This window comes from Ambystoma mexicanum, chromosome 4p (assembly GCF_040938575.1).
Source record: "Ambystoma mexicanum isolate Mex_15411 chromosome 4p, UKY_AmexF1_1, whole genome shotgun sequence".
Taxonomy (NCBI): Eukaryota; Metazoa; Chordata; class Amphibia; order Caudata; family Ambystomatidae; genus Ambystoma; species Ambystoma mexicanum.
This window is the reverse complement of record NC_090927.1, coordinates 410300762-410327560: the sequence shown is the minus strand read 5'-3', so window position 1 is coordinate 410327560 and position 26799 is coordinate 410300762. Positions and strand designations below refer to the sequence as shown.

General features: G+C 48.8%; 1 protein-coding gene across 2 annotated transcripts in view; it reads left to right on the top strand.

Moving 5' to 3' along the window:
- Positions 1 to 26799, top strand: part of DDX1 (DEAD-box helicase 1) — a 795552-nt gene that overhangs the window by 279899 nt on the left and 488854 nt on the right. For both annotated transcript variants that reach the window (XM_069605939.1, XM_069605941.1), the window contains exon 11: positions 18741 to 18817. In XM_069605939.1, the coding sequence (XP_069462040.1) occupies positions 18741 to 18817 (77 nt within the window). The remainder of the gene's footprint in view (positions 1 to 18740; positions 18818 to 26799) is intronic.

Sequence of the window (26799 nt, the reverse complement as noted above, 5' to 3'; positions counted from 1 at the left end):
GCTCGAGTTAGGGAGGAGGGTAAGGGGGAGACGGTGGACATATGTTACTGCATATGATACTTGTACATTGTCACTGTTCACTGTTCGGATAGTTGTTGTTTATTAAAATCTATAGAAATTGTTCATATAAAACCATCTGAAGTGTTGGTAGACGGTCTGAATCACAAAAGTAGATCCATACAAGTATGGTCTAAACTTCTTCAGAGACCACACAATGGCAAAACACTCACATTCTATGGTTGCCCACCTTGTCTCTGGTTCCTTCAGATTCCTGCTGATAAAGCAGATTGGGTGTTCCCTACCTTTCTTATCCAGCTGACTCGGAAGTGCACCTATACCGGTATTGGAAGCATCTGTTTGCACAATGAAGGTTTGGCTGTAGTCCGGAGCTCTTAAGACTGGAGCTTGACAAAGGGCTTTCTTCCACCTGACCACCTTGGGGAATGTGGGTGAGGAGACAACGCTCAAGGGAGAAGCTATGGTCCCTGCATTGCTGAAGCTCTGAATTTTGTATTGACTAAAGAAGCCCGGAACTGACAACTTCTTCCCTTGGGTTGGTGGGACCAACTGACCCCAAGACGAACTCCACTGGAACCCCTCTACTTGCTGGCTGTACTGCCTCTTCTGCTGGAACCGAGTGCCATGGGTTAAACACCAGGAACAAGTACATAGTTTTTAAGCCGGACCCGAGCTCCAGGAACATCCCGAGGACCCTCCCACAGCAGGACAACCCAAGCCTGAGCCACCTCAACAGAGTGCTGGACCCCAGAAGTAAGAACTGCGGTGGTATTTTCCGGAAGCTGAAACCGTGAAGTGCCGCTGAATTGGAAGGAGCCCTTTGCTGCCGCTGACCTTCAAACTGCAGTGGAGGTGTCCTCCAGAAGTCGTCCTTGTCTCCACGACTGAGGCCCAGGAACTGCAGGACTGCAACCTGAACAGAAGCCTGATGGATCCTTCTTCCAACCTAAGGTACTGTCTTGACTAAAGGGGTACTTAACTCTTTTGGTCTGTAGCTTGTCTTTCGTGGGGATTGGGTCCTCCGACGTATTCCATATCTATGACATGTAATCACCACAGCTGTGCTGCTTCAGAAACTTTTTTCGGCGTCTGCGTCCTGCGTCGATGCGCCGTCGTCGAGGACCTCCTCCGACGTCATCCGATGTGATAAGTAGGACGCACGACGCCCGTAGCCTCAGTTCCGTTTTTTCCGCAAACGTGTTGCTTCGTGAATCTCGGTTAACGCCTCGACTCTTTGGAGTTCTGTTCTTCTCGGTTCTTAGAACCTGTTCGTTTTGTGAAAATCCTTTGTGTGAAGATGTCTTCTACTTCGTCTTCGACCCCGCGTCCGGGTTTCAAGAAGTGCGGGGAGTGTGGGTCCAAGATGTCGGTGACGGACTCGCACGACGCCTGCCTTTGGTGCCTCGGGGAGGCCCACGACACGGATGACTGTATCGACTGCCAGTCGCTCACGTCCAAAGCCTTACGCGAACGCAAGAAGAAGTTGTCGGTAGGTCGGGTGTCCAAGCCCCGGAAGTCGAAGTCTGCAGGGCTTTCGACGGATGATTCGAGGGGTGACTCTCCGCGTCATCGTCGGAAGTCTCGTGGGTCTCCTTCTAGGAGTCGGTCTCGCCACTCCTCAGCCTCTTTGAGGCATTCTCGGAAGCGCCGACACCGGTCGTCTTCCAGGTCCTCTCCGGAGGACTCTGCCCGGCACGTCGCTTACCCCACCAGCCGTGCGACGCCGGAGGAATGGGCTTCCTTCGGGAAGAAAATGCTGGCGATTCTTGAGTCGCAGGGTACTAAGCCGTCCGCGCCCCCGAGTGGGGTTGGTCATGAGAGGTCGAGAGACACCGCTCGCAAGAGTGGTCGGCACGAGTCACGGGAGAGGTCCCGTTCGGACAAGGAGACTCGTTCTCGACGTACCCGTTCAGGTCCCGGACCTCGACGCGTTCGAGACCGTGTGCACCTGTGAGGTCTTCGAGGAAGACATCGACGTCTGAGGCGTCGAGGGCGTCGACAGGCTTTCTCGAGACTCCGGCTCTGAGGAAGTCGTCGAAGCCGTCGACGCTCAGGTCGTCGAGGGACACGCTCGGGGCTCCGGCTTCGAGGGCTGTGTCGACGCCGCCGATGCTGGCGGCCCTGCATCTGACGTCCACGCCGATTTCCTCGACGCCGATGCCTGTTCTCTCGACGTCGGCGCCGATTCGCTCGACGCCATCGACGCCTTTCGTGTCGGAGGTACCCCGTGGCATGGGGGAACCCCCTAGGAAGGCTCTGGTTAAGGGCAAGCACTCTCGGGTGCCTTCTTTTCGCCACCTGGAATATATTTCAGATGCGGATGAGGATTCTGATGGCCTGGTTCCTAGTCAGGTTCCAGATGAAATTGTCTCGGGCCATAGTCAGTTTGACGATTTGAGGCAGTCACTGCATGATGCCAGTGGACTGGATACCTCTCCGGAGGTGGAGTTTTGTAGGCCTGAGCCTGGCTCTCATGCCGATTCCTCGTACCGGCGCCTTATGGCTAGGGTTTCTGAGTACTTGGGATGGTCTGCTCCCCCAGGGGAGTTTGTGCAGGATGATCTGACGGACATCCTTGATGTTGGTCCCCCAACTGACCCGGTACTGCCGTTCCATATGGCTTTACAGAGAAGGGTGGCTGCGGCTTGGACTGCTCCGGAGAGTCTCCCGGCGGTGGGCAGATCCTTGTCGCGAAAAACCGTCCAGCCAGTAGCGACCCCTGCTACTTGACCAGGCACCCCACTCCGGAGAGTTTGGTGGTGCAGGCGGCCACGGCCCCGGCAAAGCAGGCGTCGTACCCTACCATCCCTCCTGATAGGGACGACAAACGTTTTGATGGCTGGGCGAAGAAAGTGTTTTCTTCTGGTGGTATGGCGCTTCAGGCGGCCAACTCCATTTGTGCCTTGTCTCGTTTCACGCACACTCTGTGGAACTGTGTTGCGTTAGCGGCTGAACATATTCCCGAAGGGGACGAACTGGATGGTTTCCTTGCTATGGTCCAGGATGGTAAGGATGCCATGTGTGAGTCCGTTCAGTCGGGCTTGGACTTAACTGAATGCGTCAGTAGGTCCATGGCGGCGAGCACCGTGATACGCAGGTTTGCGTGGTTGCGGAAGTCGGGGTTTGCTCCTGATGTGCAGTCCCGGCTCCTCAACATGCCCTTTGACGGTGAACACCTTTTTGGCAGCAAGGCCGACGAGAGCCTTGAGAGGTTGCAGACCTCAAAAGCTGCAGCGAAGTAGTTGGGCGCTGCAGTTCGCCAACCTCCGCCTTTTCGTCCTAGGGGACAGCAGTGGAGGGGTGGTTCCTTTCGCTATTGTTCCTCCTTCAGTAAAGCGAGAGGAGCTGGCAGTCAAAGAGGCCAACGCAGGGGTACCAGAGGTGGATGACAGGGTACCCGTGGTGCCAAGGCTGCTCGGGCAGTTGCCTCTTTGCCCTCAGGTAACGCCACAGCCGCTCCCACTCAGTCATGAGGCCATGTCCCATGGTTCGCCGGTTGGGGGAAGGCTGGCGCAGCATCTTGTAGAGTGGCAAGCCAGATCATATCCCACGGCTACTGTCTTCTCTTTCGGCACAGGCCTCGCGACAATCCACCGGGGAACCTCTTTGCAGAGTCCGGATCCGCTCCTTGCGCAGGAAATTCAAGCCCTGCTGGAGAAAGGCGCCATAGAACTGGTGCCTGTAGAGGAGAGGAACAAGGGATGGTATTCCCCTTATTTGTTGATTTCGAAGAAAGACAGGGGATTGAGACCCATCATGGACTTGCGCGGTTTGAACAAACTCCTCAGGAAGGACAAGTTCAAGATGGTTACTCTCAAGTCCTCCAGGCCCTTCAGCTTCAGGACTGGTTGGTGTCACTCGACCTCAAGGATGCTTACTTCCATGTGCCGATCCATCCCAAGCACAAGAAGTACCTGAGGTTTGCGGTTGGCGACTCGCACTTTCAGTTTCGGGTCCTGCCGTTCGGATTGACCTCCGCCCCGAGGGTTTTCACCAAGCTCATGGTGGTGGTGGTGGCAGCGCATCTCAGGCAAGGGGGGATTCACGTCTACCCCTACCTGGACGATTGGTTGATCAGGGGGAGCTCTCCGGAGCAAGTCCTGGATCATCTGTCCGTCACCTGCCACTCCCTTCACAGGTTGGGCTTCTCCCTCAATTTAAAGAAGTCCCATTTGACGCCAACACAGCGGCTCCAGTACATCGGAGCAGTGCTCGACACTTCCCTGGGGCAGTGTTTTCCTCGCCAGGTGAGGGCTCTTCACATTCTGCAGATGGTGCACAAGTTTCAGCATGCCCAGACGCTCCCAGCGTTCGAGTTCTTGAGGTTGCTTGGCCTCATGGCATCCTGCATTCTTCTGGTGCCAGAGGCTCGCCTGCAGATGAGATCTTTGCAGTGGGCACTCAAGACGCAATGGTCTCAGTCCTCCGGCAGGATGTCGGACCCGGTTCAGGTGCCGCCCTCGGTCGCCCGGGACCTTTTGTGGTGGGCCGTCGAAGGCAACTTGATGAAGGGGGCTCCATTTTGGCTTCCCTGGCCGGAGGTGACGATCGTGACGGATGCATCCCTCACGGGATGGGGAGCTCATGCCAACGGGCTGACAGCGGTTGTTGGTCTCCGTCGGAGTCCAGACTCCATATCAATCTGTTGGAGCTGAGGGCCTTCAGGCTAGCCCTGAAGGCTTTTCTGCCGACTGTGCGAGGAAAGTGTCCTGATCCTGACGGACAACACAGTGGCCATGCACTACCTCAACAAAAAGGGGGGGCAGGGTCACTTCCTCTGTGCAGGGAGGCGATGCAGCTCGAGTTCTGACGGCGGACGCTCTGAGCAGGCAGAGCGCGATCTCTCACGAGTGGGAGTTGGCTCAGGAGATTCTCCTGGAGATCTTCGCCCATTGGGGGACCCCTCAAGTGGATCTCTTCGCCTCCAGTGTCAACCAGAAGTGCGAAAGGTTTTGCTTGCGGGAATTTCCTCCAAAAGGAGCCTTAGGAGACGCGTTTGTGGTGGAGTGGTCATTCCCGCTGCTGTACGCGTTTCCTCCAGTCCCCGTCATCCCGCAAGTGCTGCGGAGGTTACGGAAGTTCGGTTCCCGGATGATCCTCATTGCTCCGGCGTGGGCTCGGAGGACGTGGTACCCGGACCTTCTCGACTTGTCCATCTGCCCTCCGCGTCGTCTTCCCTACCGAGACGATCTGCTCTCACGGGAGGGGGGTCAGGTTCTCCATCCAGAGGTCAGATCCCTCAACCTTCACGCTTGGCTTCTGAAAGGTTGAGGTATAAGGATTGGGACCTCTCTGAAGCCGTGATGGAGGTGTTGCTTTCGGCCCGAAGGCCAGCAACAAAGTCTCTGTACCGTTGCCGTTGGCGTAAGTTCTGCGACTGGTGCAGAGTTCAGAATGTGGATCCTTTTGCATGTGACATCCCCATGGTTCTGTCCTTTTTACTTTCTTTGGCCCACAGGGGCTTGCAAGTGGGTACCATTAAAGGTTACCTGGCGGCGCTGTCCATCTTTAAGCGCTCGTCTGAAGAGTGTTCTTACTTTAAAATCCCTTTAATTTCACAGTTTCTGAAAGGGTTCACTGATGTGTTCCCTCCCTCACCTTTCCTGGTGCCCGGTTGGGATTTAAACCTTGTTCTTAAGTTTCTTATGGGTGCTCCGTTTGAGCCTTTACATTCTTGCCCTTTGAGGCTGTTAACTCTGAAAACTGTGTTTTTAGTTGCGGTTACTTCCGCTCGCAGAGTGAGTGAGTTACAGGCACTTTCAGTTAAGCCACCCTTCACTGTATTTCACAAGGACAGGGTTGTCCTTAGAGTTCGTCCTTCTTTTCTTCCGAAGGTAGTGACGGAATTTCATTTGGCCCAGAAGGCTGTTCTTCCGGCATTCTATCCTCCTCTGCATCCTGGTAAGGAAGAGGAGAGGCTCCATAGGCTTGATCCTAGGAGAGCTTTAAGCTTTTATGTTTCAAGCATGTCCCGTGTCAGAGTGGACGATCAACTCTTAATTGGTTACGCTGGAAAGCGTTTGGGGCAAGCTGTGATGAAACAGACTTTGTCTCGCTGGATTATTTTAGCCATCTCGGAGTGTTACCGCTTGGCGGGTAAGGACCCACCAGCTGGCTTGCGGGCCCATTCTACCAGGGGTGTGGCTGCATCTACTGCCCTGCAGAGGGGTGTTCCTATTTGCAACATCTGTGATGCAGCCACCTGGGCTTCAGTACATACATTTGTACGTCACTATTCCCTCGATTCCATCCGAGGACAGGATCTGACCTTTGGCAAGGCGGTCCTTTGCTCTGCTATTTGATTGGCTATTCTAAATTTTGATTCTAAATTCTTCGGAGGACCCAATCCCCTCGAAGAACAAGTTACTTTCTTACCTGGTAACGTTCTTTCGATGGGATGGTCCGACGACGTATTCCATATCGCTCCCGCCCTGCCTTCCCCGCTGCAGAATTTCTTTTGCGATTTCAGCTTACGTTCCGCAAGGCTTTGTGTCTGACTGGCAGTTGACTAATGTCACACGTTCTGGGGGAAAAAACTACAACTGAGGCTACGGGCGTCGTGCGTCCTACTTATGACGTCGGACGTCGGAGAAGGTCCTCGACGACGGCACATCGACGTCATCGACGCAGACGCCGAAAAAAGTTTCCGAAGCAGCACAGCTGTGGTGATTACATGTCATAGATATGGAATACGTAGTCGGACCATCCCATCGAAAGAACGTTACCAGGTAAGAAAGTAACTTGTTCCTCTCACTGGAGACTTGCAGTAGCTGCATTTTCTGCAGAATTGCTTGCAGCTTTGCTTTCACAAGCCTTACAGCTTGAGGCCTAACAGTGTTTCTTTTCTACAAACTCTATATATAACATTGTGCAAGACTTTTGTGCTATCTTCCAGAAGTGCCTCAGCTCCCTAGACATTTTAAATTGACATTGCGTTAGGAATCCAGTCCGGGCCATCTCTGAGGCTGTACATGTTCCTTCAACTAGTGCAGTTCATCATAGCTGTTTCCGTTCCTCTCCCAGTTTGCTACTTGCAGTGCCCAACTATTCACGAGCATTGAATGCAGCGCGTAAAGCTCCGTTGGATGTACCCTGTTCCTTCCAACAACGCTGGGGGTTGCCATGGAGACGCTGGCTGCCGTAGCACATTTGTTCTGGGTCACGTTACCTCCGACGTCATGCCGCTCTTCGTAGGTCAGGTGACCAGAATATAAACTACCAACCCCAGAAGCGTTGCTTCTGAATCTACATTCATTCAAGCTCTCACCTTCATCAGTTCATTGTTGGTTCTTATGATTCTTGACCATTTCTGCTTCACGGAACTCTGTTGTACTGCTCCTTGGTGATCATTGATATCCCGTTACTCAGACCTCGGAACTGTACTACGACCTGCCTTGCCTGCTGTTTTTTGTCTGGATTCTAACGCGGTACCGGACCTTGGCTCTAGTTTTTGGGTTTTGCTTTGCCTCACGTTTTGCTCACTCAGGTATTTTTTTAACTTTGTCGACCGTGGAACGCTTATTGGACTGCCATTGCTTCCCGGTTTCATGTAACTACGAACTCTTGGATTTCCTTACGACCATTTAATGTGCTTGGACTACAGACTGCCATACAAGCACCTTGATTAGGCGTCCTCGTGCCGGCGGTGTTAGGTTTGTCATCTTGGGTACATTTTTGGATTGAACTTTGCCCGACTACACCACTAAGACATTTTGGGATTTATTTGGTGCTTCACGGATCCTACAATCCACCTCCTATGGGTAAGATCTTGTTGTACATCTTTGCTTGAATTGGAGGAGGAGTTGCAGGTTCTTCCTTTTTTTCTAATTGTTATCCTTTCACCTGTAGGCTCTCGCCCATATCGCCACGTGAGTTACTATTGGCTCTTCTTGAATACCTTTTTGTTGTAACCACCTTGAAAACTGATTGCATGTTTTTCATTGCAGCCAGCTGTCTTCTGGGGCAAATACCATCTCCACTCTGCTGTCTTCCTGGGGTGACATTCCATCTTTCAGGCAATCCACCTTCCAAGATAGTCCTTCAGTGCTATTGGAAGTTGTATTGTAGGGAAGAATTCTTCACCTACACTACGAGGTCAACCGCCCATAGGCCAGGCCAGGATAGTAAGTCCACGTGAGGGATTTTACGCATTGGCTGTCCTTGCTCCCTGCAGACTCTTACTTGTATTGCTGGGAAAGGGTTAACCTATACTTAAGCATTAAGCTAACCTATACTTAATTGAGGGATTGTAAAGTACTCACCTGTTCAGAGAACTCGTTAACCTTTGTTTCCTTCCCTAACCTTTCCTTTTTCCATAACCTCAGTATTGCATTAAGTGTTTAAGTGATATATCAATGTCCACAGTGTCCTAGCAATTGAAGTCACCTCAGGGTGTAGGAAGTGTGTGTGTGTGTGTGTGTGTGACGTCCCAAAACGCTATCTACTTAATTTAAGGCTGAGGAAGTGTATTTTGAAGTGTACTTTATTATTGCATATTGCCTTTTCTAAAGAAGACTTGTTTTAAAACTAACTGTTAATAATTATTTTACTAGAAAACCTTGAGTGTAAGTGTTATTAGAATACTTGTCTTTGTGAATCTGTTACATCTCTACAGCTCACATTTACCCTTCCTGAGAAGTCTGGCTGCTCAGTCACTCTACCAACTTGTGTTGTACAGACCTATACCAATAGTTTGGTTTTCTATTGCCAAGAGGACAAGGATGGTGTAGTCTCCCACAGGGTTATTATGTACAATCTTGTCTAACAACTTGTAATGTACTTGGCGCACTGAAATACAGTTGCCAAAAGGAGCAACAAATTCATAAAACTAAGGGAAACCATGTTTCCCAGTACTGACTCTCAGAATGACAAGTCAGTTTCTCCAGAATGATGAGCGAAAGCCCAGTGGAGCGCAGCTGAAGGCTGTGGAACCCTGTCAGAGTCAGGACAAATATAGCGGTAACATAGCAGTAAGTGACATATTACCGCTAACCCAGTCACCCCTCCCTTCTCCTAGACTGACCACTCTCTATCCTCCCGCTTGGGGCCCCTCAGTCCTCTGTCAGACCCGCCCCTGCACTGCCACCCTCCTTCGCTGTCATTCGACTGATGGAGCGAGTGTCAGTCGCTGATTTTGCTTCCACTTTCATCCCTGCCTCCAACCCCTGCCCCTGACTCTCCCTCTGACTCTGTCCTTGCTAACCTGCACCTCCAACATCCTCAACATCCTTGCCCCTGTCATGAGGATCCACCTGAAACCTGCCTCTAAATGCAACAGCTCGTACAAGTCCGTTCTGGCATCTCTGAAACATAAGTGGCAGAATTGGGGTTCATCCTCTGACAAACTGGTCTATCGCTTGCTCCAAACGCAATATTGCTTTTTCTATTGGCTTTAAGAAGAGGGCCCACATCCAAGCCCGCATCTCTGGATCCACTAACACGGCAAAACTTTTCAAAATCTGCAAGAAACTCGCCAATCCAACTGCAGTCTCTACCTCTGCCCCCTTGGGCTCCCATTTCACCTCTAAAACTCAGGACATGCTGTCTTCACTCTCCACCCCACCTCCATTCCCGCTCCCGCAGTCTTGGCTCTTCTTCCTCCTGCCCATAACACCTGATGAGGTCGCCAAACGAGTGCTCCCCTGCTTTTCTCGATCCATTAAGGACAACATTTACCCCCCCCCCCCCCCCGGCCCGCAGCGCCCCCGGCTCTTGGTTACTTATGTAAACATTCGTTCACCACTGGCTCCTTTCCTCTTTCCCCTCAAACACTCTTTGTGCATCCTCTCCTAAAAAAACAGTCTGCTGACCCTACCTGCCCGGCTAACTATCGCCCCATCTGTACCACCTCCTTCCTGGGTAAACTCCTGGAGAAGTTGTCCCTCCCCCAACTGACTCTACAAAGTGAACTGGTTAGTTGCATCCATGACAGTCAATCTGGATTCCAGGTATCTAGAGGCACGGAAACTGCTCTCCTGAACACCCGTGAAGACATGCTCGCAAATCTTGACTCTAGTTCTCCTGCTCTTCTTATTCTCCTCGATCTCTCTGCCTTCGACACGGTCAACCACTCTATCCTCATAAAATGGCTCCAAGATACCCTCGGCACCACGGACCGGGCATTGGACTGGCTGACCTCTTTTCTCACTAACCACCCCTCCCAGTTGCAGCTGAACCTTTTCTCCTCCACTACTTCCCTCTCTACCTGTGGCGTTCCCGAGAGCTCTGTCCTATCGCACAGCTCTTCAATATGTATCTCGCCCCTCTTGCTCGCCTGATCTCCTCCTTCTCTCCTCATTTCCATTGTTATGCTGATTTCACACAGCTTTCCTTCACACTTCCCTCTTCCACTTCCTCCTCTCATTCTGGTTGTCTGTCCGCTATCCAGGAACGGTGTGCGGCTAATGACATCCGTCTCAATGCCAGTAAGACGGATATCCTTACTTTCGCGACCCCAGCGCCTGGTTTCCCTCCTACCCTCTGGCTGCCCTCCTTGGACCCTCTACATTAACCATCCCTTGAGGCCAAAAGCCTTGGGGGTAGTTTTTAACTCCTCTCTCCTTCACCCCTCGCATCTTGGACCTTGCCAAGAACGCCCACTGCCAGCTTCACCTCCTTAGAGGCATTCTCCCTTCCCTCACCTTTCCCCAGAAGCTCAATGTTTGCAAAACTCTGGTCTTCTCTAGTCTGGACTACTGGACTGCAACAGCCTCTTCCTCAATCTCCCCCATTCCTTCCTACGCCCCCTTCAGCTAATCCAGAATAGGGCTGCAAGTCTTATCCTTGGCCTCAAGCCCAGGGACTGTATCTTTTCAGCCCCAAGATCTCTCCACAGGTTCCCGGTGGCCGCTAGGATCACATTTAAGATCCTCTGCATCATCCACAAGACTTTCTGGGGTCTGGGTCCATGCCATCGCCAACTCTCTCCCTAACTACTTCCCTGCCAGAGCCCTCCGCTCCTCTAACTCCAACTCTGATTGTCAAACACTTCTCCAGGCAGAGAGTGGGGGAGGGAGGGTAGGTCTCTCTGTGGCTGCTGCCTCTCTCTCTCTCTCTCTCTTTCTCTCTCTCTCTCTCTCTCTGGAACAGCCTACCTGCCACTCTGACTTGAGCTGGACCTCCATAAGTTCCGTAAACTTCTCAAAATTCTGCCTTCCTCCACCGCTTTCACTTCCCTGCTAAACACCCACTGCCAATGAGACTGGCGGCCAGATACCTACATGACTTTCACAGGTTACCAGGCCCTCTGCCCAGTCGACACCAGTAAATCCCCCCCCCCCAATCCCCTTAAGGATTTCCCTTGTGGGCTCCCTGCCTGGCGGCTGTGCATCCCACTCCTTGGGATAGCTCCGCCCAGCAGTTGGCCAGTGGACCAGCATTTGCCCTGATCCTTCCTCCCCCTCCTTACCTCCTGCACTTAGCTTGACTGCACTTGCATGTCCAAAGGCCACAAAGTCTAGTAGGACCATGTTAGTATACTTACTGTTCCTTTGCATTGTATTTACTACTTTGTGCATTCCCCAATTGGCTTGTGGCGCTTGTAAACACGATTGTGTTGTATAAGAGCCTAACAAATGCTCAAATAAGTGAATGAGGGACCCTTCTGGTCTAGGTGCAAGCTGTAGGCAAGTCGGGATAGGGTTCAGTTGCAGGAAAGTCAGAGGTCCAAAGGATTTCTTCTTCAACAAGTAAGTATTCACTTCAGAGTTAGAAGTTCAGCTACTTCTGAAAAGTCTCCCTATGTGCGTTCCAGCATTAGGCCTGGCAAGTGGTATGGGCAAACTCCCAACCACACAAATCGCCCCCTAAGCCTCACAGGATGCACACCAGACTGATTACCCAAGCCCACACAGTACCTTAGGAGAAAAAAAGAGCTTCAAAGTGGATGCCTTCAGGATGCAGCAGCACAGGACCCGGTCCCTGGATTCTTCGTCTGGAGACGAACGAACTGGACGCTGGATGCGAACTTGCAGCAACAGTCAGAGGAGGCATCCAGCAAAGGTTGTCTTCCTGGATTCTTGCGGCCCTATGGATTTGGCACCTTTTTTACAGCAGCCGGATGAAGAACAAATATTACCGGTCAGATTCTCTTAACTAATCTGGTCCTGCACTCTGGTGAGGGGACTTTAAAGATTTCAATTGCGTCACTGGAGATCAAGCAGGAGTCCACCAACGTTTCGGACGGATTCAGACTTCGGAAGACTATACACTGCACTCAAGCTCAAGGTCCCAGGATATTGGTGGTTGGCAGCCCAGCAAGGTCGCAGCATGTCGTGGGATGGCTCACAATGTAGGTCTACCTGAGACTATTGGATCTCACCAGGCTTCGGTTACACAGCAGGCTCTCTGGTCACTGGAAATCGCTACAGACTTATTTTCTTCCCGTTTGGATTCAGTTCCATTGGTCGAATTGTCAGCAGCTTCCAGGATCTGAGTATTTACCAGGAACTACAGCACATCTTCTGCAAGCCCTCCCTGGAGTTTTTAGAAAGGGGGAGGGGAGGTCTGTCTGTCCAATCGGGACAGCCAGCCCCCCAGTTTTGACTTGGTTCCTTTCAGGCAAGGTGAAGGACAAAGGGCTGTGCTGTTTTGGACTCCTCACTCTCTTCCTGGCTTCTCAGACACTCTGGAACCTTGGCAAGGATTGCAGCCAAAGACGAAACTTCAACCAGGCTCTTTCCCGCCTAGAATCGCAGTCGACCACCTGATGAACACAAAGCTATGGAAAAAAGGAGCCCACCATTCTAGCAGCATTACCAAAGCTGATTTGACCGCCTGCGAATAATAGACTAAAAGTAAAACTGCTGCCACCAGCCATTCAAGTAAATTGTAAAGAAAATGTTCCTAGGTAAGTAAGAAAGGGGTTTCATTGTATCCCCCCAGCACTCTACATAAGGTGCGGTGTCCTGGCTCACTATATAAAATGTAAAGGGCATGGAAAATCCCACATTACTTCTTGGGAACAGTAGTTCACCCAAGAAATAAGAGAATTAAAAAGAAAGCCATTGCATTTAAAATGCTGTGTGCTGCCGTAGTACATTACCGTCAGTCCTAAGTAGTAGGAAACTGTAACTTCCACCACACACTATGGTGAGACCTAATGAGGGCACTTGTAAAAAGAGTAAATGACTAGGTGAGAGGGGGGAAAAAGATTCCCACTCCCCTAGGGACAAGGTAAAATAATTACAATATCCAAGCAACAAGTTCTGGGGTTGACATAGGGCAGGAAGATTTATCATAATTATGAAAATCTGATCCAGCACTGGTGTTAGGGAGAATTATGAGAAATGTGCTAATTCCTCTCTACCTTAGAGACCCCCAGGAATTTGGCTGGATTCTAGGACTTTTAATTTTTAATCTGGAGTGAGTGAGATTCTTTTTCCCACTCTCGTATTTTTCTGTGATTTGGACTCCGTTTCTTTTTGGTTTTGGAGTATGACAAACTCCATAGGCATCATCTTTGCATTGTGACACAGCACACATCACCTTCAGTGTAGTCTTAGATTTCCCAAAGGTTTAAATATCTTCCTTTGGTGAAACTGTTTACAAGAGCAGTACGTTGACTTTACTTACATTTTGTAACTTTCTAGACCCAGCACACACTATCTTACAATAGGGTACTGGAGGGGTTGCTTAGTATCATCTTTGTCTAGTTTCTCATGTAACATTTTTATGTTGCTCTTTCTACAATTAATGGTTGGTGGTAGTGATTTACTTTTTACTACCATTGTGCGTTTTTACCGCGAGCTGCAATCGCAGCCTTGGTAAAGCACCCAAGGGTGCCCATTTTGTCAAAATGGCCCCGGTCTTCTTTTTTGCCATTTCTTGCTGGAATGGTCCTCCTTGAGATTTGCTCTGAGCGCCAAACCAGTGTTGGTCCCTTTGTTCGTTTTGCCTTTGGCAGGATTCACAAGTGAAGCCCGCCTCTGGCTCCATTATGTCTGGCAGGGGCAGGAAGTGAGGGAGGTGCCTGAAACTCCCTGTGCTTAATCCCCTTGGTCACAGGAATGCACCCAATGGTGATTGGCTGGCTGGCTGGCTGTCCGGCAGCAAGGCTCGAATGAATGGGAGAAACCTGCATAAAATGCAAGGTTTTTTGGCTTCGAAGGCTGAGTCGACCACTGGACGGAATCCGAAGAAGAACTTGGAAGAGACGCCTGCTGCAACTCCTGGACCGTTGGTTTGCCAGGTGAAGCCCTGCTGCTGTGCTGAAGCTCCGAATTTGTTTCGACTAGAGAAGCCCTGCAAGGACGAATTCTCCCCTTGAGTTGGTGGGACCTATCAACTCCAAAGTGAACTCGTTTGGACATCCTTTCACAGCTGGCTGTACTTCCGCTGCTGGAACCAAAGTGCCAGGGAGAGGAACACCAAACAGAGTGCATCACTTTTAAGATGGACCCGTGCCGAAGGAAGATCCCCCGGACTCCGTTGAAGCAGGACTGACCAAGCCTGAGCCACCTCAACAGAGTGCTGGACCCCAGATGCAAGGAACATCCAGAGTGGTATCCGTGAGACCGCAGTGGTGCTATTTGATGAGACGTGAGGAGCTGAAACCACAAAGGGCCGTTAAATAAAAGTTTGTCCTTTTCTGCCACCGACCGTCCTGTCCCGTTCCGTTGCAGGAGTCCCCAGAAATCCTCCCTCTTGTCCCCACGACTGAGGCACAGGAACAAAAGGATCTGCAGAGCAACACAGGAACAGAAGCCAGCTGGAACCATTTCTTCTAACCAAAGGTACTGTACAGTCTAAAAACTTACCTCTTATTGTTGTAGCCTTACTTGCTCTCAGTTGAGACTCGTCTTGGTTGCTTCTGCAGAGTTGCTTGCATCTTCTACCTCTCGCAAGCCTTCCAGCTTGTGGCCCTACATTGATTCTATTTTTTCTACAAAGACTTCTAAAACATTGTGCAAGACTTTTACTTGCCTGCAAGAAGTGCTTCGGCTCACCTAGACTTTTGCTCCATTGACATTGGCTGGCCTGGCTTCACTGAATGACTCTTCTCCCCTCTACTTGGGTTTTACCTTCCCTCCAGGAAAGGGTTAATTTATTTTGCATTGGAGGGTTCAAAAGTAGTTATCTGCTTTAGAATATTTGTGTTGTCTCTTGTTTTATTCTGAAACCGCTTTACGTATCTCTGTATTACTCTAAATGTACCAATGATATTAATGTCCACAGTGTCCTAGCTATTTAAGTTGACTGGGGGGTGTAGGAAGTGTCTGTGTGTCATCCCACATGGGTACCTGCTGATTTAGAGACACTAAACTTGTGTTTTTCGTAGTGCATTTGTGTTACTATTATATTGCCCCTTCTGAAGAAGGCTTGCTCAAACGGACTGTTCAGGTTTATTGATTAAACAATTATTAATTTGAGTGTAAATGTTGGTTTGGATACTTGTCACTGTGAATCTCTGTGTAACTCCCCTACTGCTCATTGACCCCTCTTGAGATAAGCCTGGCTGCTCAGCCACACTACCAACCTGTGTAGTACAGACTTATACCAAAGGTTGAGTTCCTATTGCCAGGAGGTCAAGGTTGTGGTAGTGCACCCAATGTTAGTCTGAAAAAAACAAATCCCTAACCATCGCCTTCCCCCCTCCCCCCCTGGATGGCTCCAGTCTCAGACAATCTTTGACAATCCCCTAGGGGGTTATGGATCACTATACCCCCCTGGCTGCATTCGTATCTCAGGCCCTATGTGCACTGTGTTACTCCTAGATTACTTCTAACAACAGAATAACATAAGACACAACACAAAGATAACACATGAATCAATTCAATTTATAACAATGGGATACATTTATTTATGATGACACAGCTAAGCATAATGCAGGCAATGCTAAAACTCTAGCTACTCTCGAATTTGCACCTTTTATGCTTCTGGTGCAAAGCAAATCATGCAATAACTATAAGCCTTTCAGGTCTCTAATACAAGCCTATAATGTCTAATGCAGTCTAAATGCAAGCATCAGCATCCATCACCTCATGCAGGACCAAATCCACACCAATCCACACCATCTTCACACTCTCGCTCTCAACAATCCCTGTCTGATTTCCCCTTCACCCAAAGCTGTGTGTGTGTGTGTGTGTGTGTCTGTCCTAATCAATCAGTTCAGGCTACGCCAAAACCATACTTCCCATTTTGCATGTGTTTCCAGCTCTCTTTGCCAGGCCTCTCATCAAAGCCCCATCAGTCTGCTGCACTAAGACACCTCTCTCTCATCGCATCTCGTCCTCCATCTTGCACCATCTCCAACCAACAGCCAGCAACCTCAGCAACTAATCAGCACCTCTCTCGATCTCCCCTGTAGCTCTCCCTCCAGCAACCAACAACTATGCAACTCTTGCTAGCTCTCTCGAGACAGTCCCCTCTCCCCTTCTGGTTATACTCTTCAAATGACGCACAGATCTCTATGGTTACATACATTCTATAAGCTAAGAATGTCTCTGTCAGCGTTTTAGCAAAATGCCTGCCAGATTCTGTTTGCGTGTTCCTTTCGTGTCCTGTCACTTCGTGTGCTGTCAGCATGACATTTGGACATCATATCTTCTTTCATGGCCATCTGAGTCTGGTGCGAAAAACACCATCTAATTCCCTATTTCTCCATGCACTTCCACTGTTGGCTCTGTCTGCATTACGAAATGCTCTCTGTCCAGTCTCTCTCTCATGCAAAAGCACTGCCTCCATCTCCCCATCATGCTCATGGAGCAGCCCCCAACCTCGTGTTGTCTCCCCGAAGCTCAGAGCCCAGCTGATTAGGCTCCCTTCTTGGACAAGGGTGACTTCTTATCTTTCAGTGTTTCATAGCAATCTTCGCGCAGAGTGGCGCTTCTGTGTCTGCCATAAGAAATGGCTTTCATGATCCTTAAGCCTCGTGGTAAATGCTTCCTAGCGTTTACGCAAATCCAAGCACTATAATGCAAACTTATTCTAAGTGACTCAACAAACATACATGTGTGTCAAACATATCTCTACATATATAACTACAAAGCATACATGCGTCATCATACTAAATGGCTCTTCATGTCATTTCAAATATGCCTGTGTGTGTCATTCCAGGCCTAATTCGTCTGCTCTCCTGCTAACAATAGGTTTCTCTCAACCTAAGCGCTATTTCTAATGCAAACATAAATACATAGCAAATCATTCTTTCTCATGCTGCAAATATACTGTGTCTCTAAAGCTCTATTGTGGCACTTCAAATATGTGCAAGTGTCATTCTATTGCAAATGGCAAAGTGTCTAGCATGTTTCTCTCCTAATGGCAAGCACTATATGTAAACATGTCGATCTATGAGCAAATTGCAAATGCATACAAAGGTGGCAGTCTAATGTGGATAGTGTCTACTTCAATAATCTACCTATCAGTTCTAAACAGAATGCAATAATGGAATTATTCCATAGCAAAGAGTAATGATTGGGTAATGGTAATTCTAATGATTCTCTAACAGTGAGTCTAATAATGGGTAATGGTTCTCTACAGAGAGTACTGATTCTAATAATGGGTCTTATGATTCTTCTAATGATAACAATCCAGGCATCTCATTTTATTCCACACCAAAGGGTACTGCTTCAAATCTTGCCCAACAACTGGCTACCCTGAACTATTCTAAATAAGGGTTGCAGTGGGATTTCAGTAGAGGTCCTGCCGCAAAAATAATCCAAGTCCCAAAAAAAGTATGAAACGAAAGGTTTAGGGGTCCCAAAAATGGGACTGCACAATCCCCAGGTAACAAATTGGCCTAACAAATTTCAAGCAGCGAGACCAGACAGATGGCTATTGGTTTGATGGGTGGGTACATTGGGCCTATGCTCCTAAGTGGAAATTAACAAGTCCTTGAATAATAGTGGCCCATCAGATTAGAATGTGGGATGGACCGCGATAAGAGGAAGACCACGCCTTATTGTATTCTTCAGTGTTTTATCTGGAACTTGTGGATGATTAATTGTGGAGTGCCGACTTCTGATAGCCCACATCTAGTGTTTTTGTTAAATGCCAGGTCTATAGCGCACACACACTAAAGACAGACTAGATTTAATTGCTCCTTTCCCCTAGAAAAGGGGAGGAGTCTGCAGGGAGATGCTAGCCTTTATTTCTTGTAATCATGGGAAAGATATCCATACGTGTATTTGCATCTGCTCCTGAGTTCAGGGCCATCTTGTATATGGAATAAAATTACAAAAGGATTCATTTAGGTCTTGGTTTCATTTGTTGACGGTACCCACAGAGGCCTCAGCACTCTGCTTTCCTGTTGCCTAACTGGTGTAACATGAGGCTTCAATGTGATATGCTATGATGCATGCAGTTCATGGTTTCTATGCCGGTTCTCCTCACTACTTGTGTTTATTGCAGGAATCTGCTGTCAGTTATGTAATCTTGCAGTTTGAAGACACCAAGAACTGAATAATTATTGCTTTGACTGAAACCGCTATTGCTTTTGTCATTTTGGGTTTAGGCTCAAGTCCTCTCTGTTAACATTTCCAACTGGGTTTATCAAAAATGTGAGTCGTTTGAAGTTTCGTGTTTTATTTACAACAGTTGCGTGTCCATTTGCAGATACATTCAAGGAGCGTTTTTGGACATAATTTCACATTTTTCCTTTTCGAGAGGTTTGTAGGTAGAGTTTAAACATAGTGAAGGACAGATTATAATGGATCATTGTACATGAAAGTTAGATATGCTTAGTGGACACGATCAAAATCCTAATTTAATGTGCTTTATTCCAGGAAAGGACTTGGGGTTAGCATTTGAAATTCCGGCGCATTTGAAAAACCAGGCTTTCTTTCCATCTTGTGTTTTGAAGGTACTGTATCCGAGTATTGCAGTCAGTGGCTCATTTCTTTTTGATTGTTTTGGGCAATATAACTAATGCACATTTTTTTTCGTTCTTTTCTTCAGTGTTATAGTTGTCTTGTACTTTATTCTCAGCATAACACTTCGTTAAACTATTTGCAAAGCATTGTCCTTTTTTTTTTTTTTTTTTGTCAGCCAGTGATTGGTTAGTGAATACATTTTTTGGTGCAAATGTGCATGCTTCACACAATATTACCGATTCTCCTTCTGAGATGTTCGTTGCATACAATACATTATAGTTAAGGATTGTCAGACTCCACAAGGGGAAGATTCTGAAAGGCCCCCATATTATAGGGAAAAGGGAAGACACACTACAGTCTAGCAAACTCTATCAAGGGAGGTGACTGTGCAGTTAGGTTGTTATGAAAGATTAGTTTAGCCACTTTTCTCCCATACACTTCTATAGGACAGCCTATCTTTTTTGCTATTTTCTTCTTACTCGCCTGACTTTTTGGAGGGAAATCAAGCCTTCAGCTGTACTTCCTTGTTTTTTTTTTTCCCTCACTTTTAGGGGATAACTTATCAGTTCATAGGATACTGGAAGACCCAGTCTCCCTCTAGGAACTCTTGTATTTTTAAAGCTGAACACCTTGAAGTGTGGTTAGGATATTTTGTATCCTAATTCTTTCCTTTTTTAACTTTGTGGTTTCAGTTAGTGTGCCAATGATCAGCTGGTAGCAGTGGATGTTTATTTTTTCTGTTTTAAACTGTTTTACTTGTGCACAAACACATTTGACCACAATGCCATTTAGTGTACCATATATTCTAAAATAGCAGTGCCAGGAGATTTTCACTGGTCCTATGTCCATTTAGTACTTTGGCCTCTTTCCCGCCCTCTCTGGTTTGCAATTGCCATGTATGGAAAGCCCTTTAACGGGCAGTTAGGTAAGATTTTCATATTAAGGATAAATCTTCCTGACCTTTTGTCAACCCCAGAACCTTTTGCTGGACTCGTAGATTATTTTTCCCTATACCTCAGTGAGTGGGAATCTCTTTCCACCCTCACAGAATCTTTTACTCTTTTTATGGGTGTCATATTTAAGACTCTACATAGTGTCTTTTAAAAGTTATCCTCTTTGACAACTTTGTGGCAATACGTGCCTATTGTTGCTGGGTTGCCCTAGGGGCTCCCCTTTTAACTTTCTCTGGCTAACCTTGTGAGAAATACAGTTCTCCAGCATTGGATCTTTCATGGATTCACATGCTTAGAATATTCCCCGTCGTCAGGCTGGGAATCCCCGGTACATTATATAGACCCTTTCCCGTAGGAAAACTTTTTCGACGCTATGCGTCCTATCCACCTCGTTTTGTATCATGCGTGCCCGCGCCGTCAGGACGCCATGATATAAATACAGGACCCGCCCCCGCGCTCCCTCAGATTTCAACCGTCTTTCAAAGTAGTGGGATCCTCGTGGTTACTGCTAGTCATAATTAGGTTGTATTTCGCTTCGGCGACGTTACATTCTGGAAATAATATGTCCGGAAAAGCTTTATTTCGTCCTTGTGCGACATGTGGACTCAAAAAAGTCTATGAAGGTGATGCCCACATGGATTGTATCTACTGTCTCCACCCACACCACACGGCGGATACATGTGAAATATGCCAGGGTTTCTCCCAAAAAACCCTTAAAGACCGAAAAAGAAGGTTGGTCGACTGGCTTAACGACGGAGCGGGTGCCTATCCGGCATCGGAAGTTGGCTCCACGGCCTCCAGGAGCAAGTCGGAACCTCCCTCGAAGAAGGTACGGCCTGTCGAAAAACGCCCTGCGGACAAGCCTACGGAGAAGCATGCTGGGTCTTCCTCATCACACAAAAAGGCCTCCTCCTCCTCATCCTCTAAGACGGAGAGGCAAACGACATCAAAATCCTCCTCAGGGGACCGTCCTAGGTCTTCCGTGAGTCGAGACTCTTCAGCAGGGAAGTCGGCAACGAAATCAGCTACGAAGTCTAAAGGCTCGGTGCCGGCTACTTGCTCGTCGACCCCGGTGTCGCTGACGATGCCTATTACTCGAAACAGTCTGGGGGCCACGATGTCCCTCTTACAGATTCAGGCAGCAGCGTTGGGGATTCCTTCGTCGACGGTGACTCTATCTATGGCCGGGCAGCCAGAGGTCTGTGAACCGGCCCCCCCTGAGGTCCTACTGCAGCCAGACACGGCCTTGTCGGTGTCGTCGGTGGACGGAGAATGTGGCATGGTTATGCAGCCGTCGGACTTGGGCTTACGGCCTTCCAATACGTCGACGATGAGTGCGAGTGGGGGTGTGGCCCCTCTATCCTCGACGTTGCTGACCCCCCAGACGGTTTTGTCTCTGGATGTGCTTAATACACTTCAGAAGCTCCTGCAGCGTCTGGATACGCAGATCCCTCAGCCTGGCACTTCATCGTTGATATTTTCTGCACCTTAAGTCGAGGAGCAAGCTCAAGCAGCTCGTTCGACGACCAGAAGCCCGTTGGCCTCCCAGGCGGTGAAGGATCGTCCTCGAGCGCAGGAGGAGGGTGAGCTGTCGGAGTCCGATTCTATACGAGGCGACTCAGGGTCGGACATTTCCCTGTCGCCGTCGAGAGACCCAACATGGAATTCGGATGTAGAGGTAGAGTCTACGAGGAGCCAGGCACAACCATCTCCTCCGGATGATGTGGGAGCCTTCCATGCAATGATGGGAAAAGCGTGTTCCGAGTTCGGCTTAATTCCTGAGGAGCAAAAGAAAGACTGTTTTCTTTTTGATCACATGGGTCAAAGGAGGAAATCAGTATTTGCCATCCTAATCCTGCACTACGTGTGGCAAGAAGGCCTCAAGACGATGTGTCATCCGTTCTCGGAACCGGCTATTAAGGGGCGTATTGAGAAAAAGTTTAAAGCTCCGGAGTCCACTCCAAAATGTCTAACATCACAGCCTCTGTCAGACTCTGTGGTATCGGCGGCAGCGGCTAGGAAGGCCAGAGTACAGCAAAAATGTTCAAACCCACAAGAAAGCGAGGCCAGGAGGCAGGACGCCTTTGGGAAAAAGGTGCTCTCAGTGGGCGCCACGACGGTAAGAGCAGCCTACTCCTTGGCGATTGTATCACGAGAACTGGGCTTCGCGATAAACTTCAGCAAGTCCTCCGTAGAGCCTTCGAGGACCTTGGTCTTTCTAGGAGCGGAGTTTCATACGCACACAAGCCTTGTAAGACCATCCAGCGAAAGGATACAGAAGCTACAAAGCAAGGCGTCGGAATGGAGATGCGGTACCAGGGTGTCGGTGCGCAAGTACATGTCCCTGCTAGGGACCATGTCATCCTGCATTCCGTTGATAAACAACTGCTGTCTGTTTATGAGGCCTTGCCAGGAATTTCTAGCAGAGCCAAGGTCGCTGGTCCGACAGACTGGTCATCGATGAACAACTGGTACAAGCACTCTGTTGGTGGAGAGCTTCTACTCATCTAACGAAAGGAATGCCTCTGGTGGAACCGGAGTTCCAGAAGACGGTGGTGACGGATGCATCTCTGAGCGGATGGGGAGCTCATCTGGACACGTTACAGGTACAAGGCCGGTGGTCGTTACAAGAGTCCTCCCTGCATATCAACCTGCTAGAACTGAGAGCAGTGCGGTGGGCTCTAAAATCTTTTCTTCCTCAATTGAGAGACTCCGTGGTGCGTGTCATGACGGACAACACGACTTCAATGTTTTACCTACGGAAACAAGGAGGAACACGTTCCAGGTCCCTGTCGATGGAGGCACAGAAAATCTGGCATTGGGCCCTGCAACACAACATGCTAATCTTGGCGTTCCACCTGCCAGGAGTGAGAAATGTGGAGGCCGATGCCCTCAGCAGGGAAATGAACGAAGTTCACGAATGGGTGCTGAACGACCAGCAACTACAACATGTATTCAAGGAGTGGGGACATCCTTCCATCGATCTGTTTGCGACGAAGGACAACAGGAAATGCCCGCAGTATGCAAGCAGATGGCCTCAGCAGGGCTCACTGGGGGATGCTTTCTCCTTCCCATGGACGAACAAATTTCTGTACGCATTCCCTCCATTTCCTCTTATCCGGAGGACGTTGCAATGGATCCTCAAGTACCCATGTCGGGTGATTCTGGTGGCCCCGTATTGGGCCAGACAGGTGTGGTTTTCAGACCTGCTTCACATGGCGGCGGCGGAGCCAATGAGGTTCAGGAAGATCCCCAACCTTCTGTCTCGACAGGAGGGTACTGTTTGGCATCACGACCCGGACAGCCTCAAGTTGACGGCCTGGCTCCTGACTTCGCCGAATTTGGTCAGCTAACTATTCCGGAGGAGTGTCGTCGTATTCTGCAAGCGGCAAGAGCACCTTCCACAAACACTTCATACTTGTACAAATGGAGGAGTTTCTGTCAGTGGTGTGGGGATCACCCAGGTTTGGTTCCGCAGTCGATTACGCCGGAACAGCTCCTTCCATACTTGCTGTTCTTAGCTCAAAAGGGCTTATCGGTGTCGTCGATAAAAGTACACCTGGCCGCCATCTCCAGGTTTACACGTCAACGACATTCCGCGCCATTATTCAGCGATCGCCTGATTAAGCACTTCCTTAAGGGTATGTTTAGGAGTTTCCCTCCCGAGAAGATTTCCTCCGGTGTGGAGCCTCAATCTGGTGTTAGCGTCTCTTATGAAACCTTCCTTTGAACCAATGTCATCATCGTCTCTAAAGTTTTTGTCGTGGAAATTGGCCTTCCTGGTGGCCATCACTTGAGCCCGACGTATTTCGGAAATCCAAGCTCTAATGGTAGACCCACCATACTTAAGATTTTTCAAGAACAAGGTGGTCCTTGCCACTAACCCACAGTTCATACCGAAAGCTCCTTCAGTGTTCCATAAACATTCCTCTATTGTCTTACCTACGTTTTTTCCAGAGCCATGCTCGGGAGCGGAGCGCACGTTAAACACATTAGACGTGAAAAGGGCTCTCAAGTTTTATCTGCATCGCACGCAACCTTTCAGGAAAACGAGACAATTGTTCGTGGCCTATGGTTTGGGGGGCTAAAGGCAAAGCTATTTCAAAGCAAGGACTGTCAAGATGGGTATCGTCTACCATCTCGTACTGCCATTCCAAGGCTGGGAAGCCTCTTCTGCGACGCCCAAGAGCTCATTCAACTAGAGCGGCGGCATCGTCGACGGCGCTGTGGTCTGGAGTCCCTCTGGGGGACATCTGCATGGCGGCTACCTGGGCGGCTACACACACTTTTACCCGCCATTACTGCCTGCCACAACAACATGCCGAAGATACTCGGATGGGACAGGCGGTGCTTCGACACCTATTCCAATAAGGTACTCCACGGTTGAGGGGTTACATCTTGTTGCAATTATGATTGAATATTGTTCGTTCTCTATGTTAACTATTGCTGATGGGTACACGACCATAGGGAACGGGCATTGTGATGAAAGTATGTGAGTTTGCATGCACGCCTCCTCTTTTCGGGATGGTACTGCTATGTAATCTATTCTAAGCATGTGAATCCATGAAAGATCCAATGCTGGAGAAGGGAATAGTTTCTTACCTGTAACTCCATTTCTCCAGCATTGGTATCTTTCATGGATTCACATGCGCCCGCCTGCCTCCCCTGAGCATGCAAACTGGTTCCCCCACTACTTTGGGGGCCGAAATCTGAGGGAGCGCGGGGGCGGGTCCTGTATTTATATCATGGCGTCCTGACGGGGCGGGCACGCATGATACAAAACGAGGTGGATAGGACGCATAGCGTCGAAAAAGTTTTCCTACGGGAAAGGGTCTATATAATGTACCGGGGATTCCCAGCCTGAAGACGGGGAATATTCTAAGCATGTGAATCCATGAAAGATACCAATGCTGGAGAAATGGAGTTACAGGTAAGAAACTATTCCCTTCCAAAGGGCAGAAAGGATCTTTGGATTCCTTTTACATTTTTATTAGGTAAACCAGCACACCCCACCTAATGCAGAGTGCTGGGGAGATGCAATGTATCCCCTTTCATAAAACTAACAATTGTGTTACAGGGACAAGGTTAACATTAATGGCTGGTGGCAGTGATAATTCAGTGCACCTTTACCGGGCAGTTTGCTCATCCCTGGTAAAGGCACCCATGGGTGCTCATTTTACCCAAATTGCTCTTCTTGTCGCCATTTTTGTGTTCCTTGTCCTTTCTTGTTCCTTCTTTTGACATCCAGGGCGGGACATTTCTTTGTGTGATTTTTATCCTCAGGAGTCCTGTGGACTTCCCGCCCAGGCTCCAGAGTGTCTGTGAATGCAGGAAGACCAGGGGGAGTCCAAAACTCTGCAGCCCTTTGTCTTCCACCATGAGTGTGAGATTCCAGTTCAAACTGGGAGGCTGGCTGTCCTGAAAGGATTGTCAAACCCCCAACAATTTTGAATGTTGCAAGGCTGTTTGATTGGCTGGGTTCCTACATAAAAGTCTGATGCTGGAAGCTGAAGAGGTAGTCTACCACTGGAACCAAAACCGAAGAGGAAGAATTTGTGGCTGAAAAGATTTCCAGCAACCAGAGAGCCTGCTGTCTAACAGGAGCCTGCTGTAGCCCTTCCTTCCAATCGACCTGGGGACTCCAAAAATGACGACCCAACCCAGATTCTGGTTAGACCCACTAAACTCAGAAAGACCTGCATTTTGAGCCATCCCACGCTGTACTGCGGCTTTGCTGGGCTGCAGTACCCCAATACCCTGGGACCTCGAGCAATTGTCCGGTGCAAGGTCTTCCAAAATCCGAATCTCACGAACTTTGTGGGCATGCTGGTGAATCTATGGAGGCACAATTACAGTTCGAAAAGTCCCGTCACCCGAGTGCTGGACCTCACAAACAGTGAGAATCCGACTGGCGATAGTCTGTCGTCTTCAGTGTTCCTTTAAAGGTGCCAAATCCACGGAGCTGCTTCCAGCCGCGAGGCAACTCTTGCCTACAGCCTTCTTCCGTGATCCCTGCTGCAAAAGTCCTTCCAGAATCCTGTCTTCGGTCTTCTTGACAAAGGAATCCATTGACCGCTTTTTGGCTGCATATCCTGAAGTCTTCCTGCTGCAACTCTTCTTCTGTGCTGAGGTACTGTGTTGGCTGGGCTATTTTACCTACCAAAAGCCTTTGTGATTTATGTATAGCTTTGGGGTGTTTTCTGTGATTGGGAGACCACTCATCCAGGTCCACTGCGGAAACCTCCTAGGGTGTCTTCTCTTAAGTCCCAGGACCCTCAACGAACTTTAAATTGAAATGCTTGTTTGAACAGTCTTCCTCTGGAACTCTGATTTTGCCTGCAACTGAACCCTATCACACTCTGCCTACAGCTGGCACCTAGACCACTAGGGTCCCTCTACTGCCTCTGAGTGAACTCATGCTATAGAATAAGGGAAGGACTGGATAAGAAAAGGGTTCTCTGCCTTGAAAAGAACAAGTGTGCAAAAGTTACTTGTAAAGAAAGTTGGTTGGTAACTGTAATTCTGAGAGTGCACAGTAAGAAAAGTTCTTACTTACCTTGAATGGGTGTTGCATTATTCTGAAAAGTATATAGAAGGTTAAGTTAATCACATGTGAATTGGTTGTGCCTCTTCCCGGTTTCACTTTATTATGCCTGTTAGTATAATTGAATGAGTGTCCCCAATAGGGTCTTGCTTCCCCTGACTTGCTGTTAGCCTGTCAAAAATAAGTCTGCCTAGGTCAGATTTCCCTTTTAGGTAGCTGGTAGCGCCTTACAAAGGTATGAAGGGTTAACTTACCTTGAGTATAAAGAACTGTTATACTAAAATAAGTTATTGCTTCCCTTAGTCTGTGAAGTGAAAAGCAACTGTAATTGAATATTACACCCCAAGATCCAACTCCCCTAGAATAACTTATCCTGAATCAGAGTTATAGTTTATACTGTTAAGAATAGGGGAACACTTATTCTAGGAAAAGTATTCCTCCTCTAGATTGGAGTTTTTCCAACCTTTACAGGATA